The following is a 4,905-nucleotide window of genomic DNA, read 5'->3' on the forward strand; positions in this document are numbered from 1 at the left end:
TGGTGTAGGGGTGATTCTGAAGGAAGAGTACAGTAAGAGTGTAGTAGAGGTGAAGAGAGTTTCTGATAGAGTGATGAACGTGAATAAGGAAGTTGAAGGGATGATGATAAATGTCATCAGTGCTTATGCTCCACAAGTGGGTTGTGAGATGGAGAAGGAAATATTCTGGAGTGAATTAGATGAAGTGGTAGATGGTGTGCCTAGAAAAGATCGATTGGTGATTGGGGCAGACTTTAATGGGCATGAAGGGAACAGAGGTGATGAGGAGGTGATGGGTAGGTGTGGCTTTAAGGAGAGGAATGTGGAAGGGCAGATGGTGGTAAATTTTGCTAATAGGTTGTAAATGGCAGTGGTGAACACATTTTAAGAAGAAGGACGATCATAGGGTGATGTATAAGAGTGGAGGAAGGTGCACACTCATATGCCTTTTCCTTGGCTTTCGCCACATCCCTCTTTACCTGCTGCTGCATCTCCTTGTAGACGTCTTCCTCCTCTCCTTCTCTTCCTTCGGCCAACAGTAGTCCAATTTCCACCGGTACCCTGTTAGCTTACGATACCTGTGGCGGTCGTTGGTAATCCGGGCCTCGACCGATCCGGTATGAAATTTAGATTGTTGATCCACATATTTGATTTGGTACATGTTTTACACTGGATGACCTTCATAACAAAACCCTCCACATTTATCGAGGCTTGAAACTGGCACTAAGACTGACCTGGCTTGTGCAACCCCAATGGCTGGGTTTTCCATCTTATTGCTTATTTTTTTACCGAAATTAAGCAATAAGTTTAAAATATAAAAATGTATTTGAAACATTAATTAAATTTGCCCACACAGATCCTTTGAAGAACTCATGAAATCACTTAACAAGGACATACCTATATGTGGTCCATATTGGTAAAGACAAATGAGACAAGTATAATTAGCCAATTTCAATCCCGTGCCAGCTGTACATGCCCCACATGAGGCTGGATATCAGTGTTGTCTGTTGTCTACTGTAGACTTTTGTTTGCAAAATTTATTTTCAAATAATCGGCAAGGGACACTGATCAGGTAAACATTAAGCCTAAATTTTTGACAAATCCTAAAGATTCTAAGCGAAAGAAAAACTAAATCACAATTTAAATATATACAGTAATTTATATCTATATATAATATATACATATATAACATCATTGTCCACAGTTAACACGTGATTAATTGCAAATCACACTTTCTTTTCTTGTGTTCTAAATGTACTTATAGAGATATTTTTAAGTTTTAATAACCATCAACATGGGAGTGAACAAATATAATAATATGCTTGCTTAATGTAAATGTTTATTACAACAATACAGCATTTACAGCAGGTTAAAAAGTATGCTGAAAACATAAGAAAACACACTCAAGCAAAAACAAATGTGAATATTCACCTGAATGTAACATCACTTAGTATTACTAATACAATCGTGTCCAACTTTACACCTGCCAGGATGAACTGAACATCAATTATATTATAAAGCTGCTAAGATATGATAAGATAAGCTATGATGCATCACAACAAGAGGCACATTATAGAAGTGCATTGGTCAACTAAAGATTATTCCCTGAATCCCTCACACATAAATCAAATAATCTCACATTATGAAATTGTGCCTAATCATACAAGGTAGAAAATAAACTTCTGCTAAATGAGATCAAAATCACTCCAAACCATTTTCAATCATATTCCACATTCAAACACTCATAAAACATTTTCCTTTACACTCTAAACACTGTAAATAAGAATAATGTAAAAGAATGAGCAAACCTATAAAGAAATATGTTTAATGAGAGTTTGAATATGGAACATGAATAAAATCCAATGATGTTTAGAGTGATTTTGTCTTCAATTTTCTCAAAATCTGAAATGTGAAATTTAAGAGTATAATATACAGGGACACTCTAAATAAAATAATTTAAAAGAATGAGAAAACCTATAAATATGTTTAATAAGTGTTTGAATGTGGAACATGATTAAAAATACACTGAGGCTTTTAATTTGTTTATGTATTATTGTAACGGAAACGCCTTTCTGAAGCGTCGTTACGGTTATTTTGACCGCTCCCAGCACCCATACCGCAAATGCACGATTAGACGCGCAACACAAAGAAACGTGCGGCTGGTTTGAACGTGTATTTTTAAACTGCGGCTTAACCGCAGTCGCTTATCTTCATAAAACTACGGGGCGCCCCAAGGATCAAATCTCAGAACGTGCGTGCGTTTATCGTTTTATTCACTTTCATAAAAAGAATAAATGATGCAGGAGAGAAGATATGCAGTAAAGGTGTATGGGGACTACATTTAATTTTATATTAAGTAATAAAGTGGCTGTTTAACATACGCATGACAAAGACTTAATAAGTAATATTAAAAAAACTTAACATTTAATCTGAACTGTCATTCACCGCGCTTGTGGATTTCTGCATAAGCCCCGCCCCCTTGCGAAGCCCCGCCCTCTCGGAGGTCTCCGGGCTGCAGCGGTACGCTGTTCATGAAACTGATCCTGAAGAGAAAAGAACAGCAGCAGAGATCAGCGTCAGTTCTTTCACAGGTACTTGTGTAATGTAGCCTTTATACGCTTTTGATGAATCACAGTTGAATCACTGATCATTCTGTACGCGTGTGTGTCTTCACGGAGACTGAAAGGAAGATTCTCGTGTGTGATGTCAGAGGGTCGGAGGGCGGACAGTAAACACGTGTTTCACCACTAATGTTAACTGGTGATCTTTTAGTGGTGATTTTTCCAGGTCTGAACTCCTCACGAGATCAGGGACAAGAAGATCTCATGTTGTGGATAGTTAGGCGCCATCACACGTACGGATGAGATACTTCCGGGTGAAGTGTCACTCACTGTCGGATCCAGCGCTCTGATTGGCTGCTCAACGCAGTGACAAATGAGCGCGCAGGGTTTTATTATTATTATTATTATTATTATTATTATTATTATTTACCTTTTCTGATTGACTGAAGTTTATGTGGAATTTGAAGCCACCTCGAAATCTGAGAAATGCGACAGTTCCCTATTTCATTTATTTATACACACACACACACACTTCTTTTCAATGAATTATATTTAAAAATCAGCACCACCACTTGACCCACTAGAACCCGGGAGTCAGTAAACCACAGATACTCATTTCAGTTCAGTTTTATTAAACACTTGTAATAATGGACAGCATTAAGCAGCTTAACACAAATAAATACAATAACATTCTACAAAATGTTTCATTTTACTACTTTTACTGTACTCGAGTCAAACCTTTTATTATGAATTAGGCGAATGATTGATTCAGGAATGTCCTGCTGTGTTACATTTTTAATTCAGAAATCTCTCTTGCTCCTTCTGTGAGGGAAAAGCAGACATAGCGTAGAGCTTTTCTGTACCAGCCACTTATAAAACCTTGAATTTGTTTTCAGTTTATGTGAAATAAGACTGCAAGCTTGCATGTTTTTCAATCAGAGAAAAGTCGAAGGACTCTCGGGAGAATGCGTATCTACAGGCTTTTATTTTAGGTGATAAGGCAACATTGTTCAGAGGAGAAGTTGGAAAAGACTTGATGCTTAAGTGTTCTTAATTCATTTTTGGTTTTCTGAAACAAAACCTTTTTTCTTTCTACTCCAGGTCTGAAGATGTTCTGTGTCAGACCTCTTGCCTGTTACCAGAAATCATGGGCCATACTGAAAATAACTCCACAAGCCAACCACAACCCATTTTCATATCACTTGTTATATAATATGCCAACTGGATTACGGTGCTATGCACTACACACAAATAAGTGTGAAAATAGAAAACAAATACATTTCACTGGGCTTCATAATAGGGCTCTTCTGTCACAATCATTCAATCATCAGCAAGCTACATTTTCTCAGGACAATAAAAAACCTTCAAAGTCTTTTCCATCCAGGATAAAGCACCAAACACGACTGGCTGTAACACTAGTTATTGGAGGTGCTATTATTGGCACCTGGTGGTATGTTCATGAGGAAAAGCAGCAGAAGCAGCAAATGCAGCGGATAGAGCAATTGAGGAACGTGGCCATCGGTCAGGGAGACTTCTGCTTGTTGGACCACACTGGTCAGCGCCGAACCAAAAAAGACTTCCTGGGGCAGTGGGTGCTCATGTACTTTGGCTTCACACACTGTCCTGATATCTGTCCTGATGAGCTGGAAAAGATGAGCAGTGTGTTAAAGCTGCTGGATGAGTCAAACTTGCCTGGTGTGCAGCTGCTGTTTATAACAGTTGATCCTGAGAGAGACGATGTTCCTGCTATGGCAAAGTACGTCAGAGAGTTCCACCCAAGGCTGATTGGATTGACAGGCACACCTGAGGAGGTAAAGGAAGCTGGACGGGCTTACAGGGTTTATGCAAGTGCTGGACCCAAGGATGATGATGGAGACTATATAGTGGACCACACCATCCTTATATATCTTATTAATCCAGATGGCCTTTTTGTGGACTATTACAACCGGATGAAAATGCCATGCAGATTGCCGAAAGCATTCGTCATCACAGAAAGAATTATGTGACGTTGTTCCCTGAGCAGTGAAAAGTCTGATACAGGGAGAGTGTATTACATTTTCTTGCAAAATAAAATCTGGAATTAATAACCGGACAGGACAACAGAAGTTAATTTTTAAATCTTTATGCTGGTTTTATCTCAGACGTTTATCTGAATAATCCTAAAAAAGATTCATTAAACAAATGAAGCCTTCAGAAACAGCATGTTCTTTACTACTTGTTAATAAAAGACAAACATTCATAGCAATTCATAATCAGTCTGAAAGTAATGCAGCACAATTCATTATACACAAGTGACATTAAAATAGTAGAAACATGCATAATGAACATCTCATACAAAAAGGATTTCATTGACCCAAACAGCATG

General features: G+C 38.1%; 1 protein-coding gene across 1 annotated transcript; it reads left to right on the forward strand.

Moving 5' to 3' along the window:
• Window positions 1–1,334: 1,334 nt before the first annotated feature.
• On the forward strand, window positions 1,335–4,632 carry LOC124392436 (protein SCO2 homolog, mitochondrial). The gene is given in 3 exon segments (XM_046859481.1): window positions 1,335–2,570; window positions 3,642–4,487; window positions 4,490–4,632. Coding segments are annotated over 2 exon segments (915 nt in total). The 5' UTR covers window positions 1,335–2,570; window positions 3,642–3,649; the 3' UTR covers window positions 4,567–4,632.
• The last annotated feature ends 273 nt before the right edge of the window (window positions 4,633–4,905 follow it).

This window comes from Silurus meridionalis, chromosome 10, assembly GCF_014805685.1.
Source record: "Silurus meridionalis isolate SWU-2019-XX chromosome 10, ASM1480568v1, whole genome shotgun sequence".
In the NCBI taxonomy this organism is placed as follows: Eukaryota; Metazoa; Chordata; class Actinopteri; order Siluriformes; family Siluridae; genus Silurus; species Silurus meridionalis.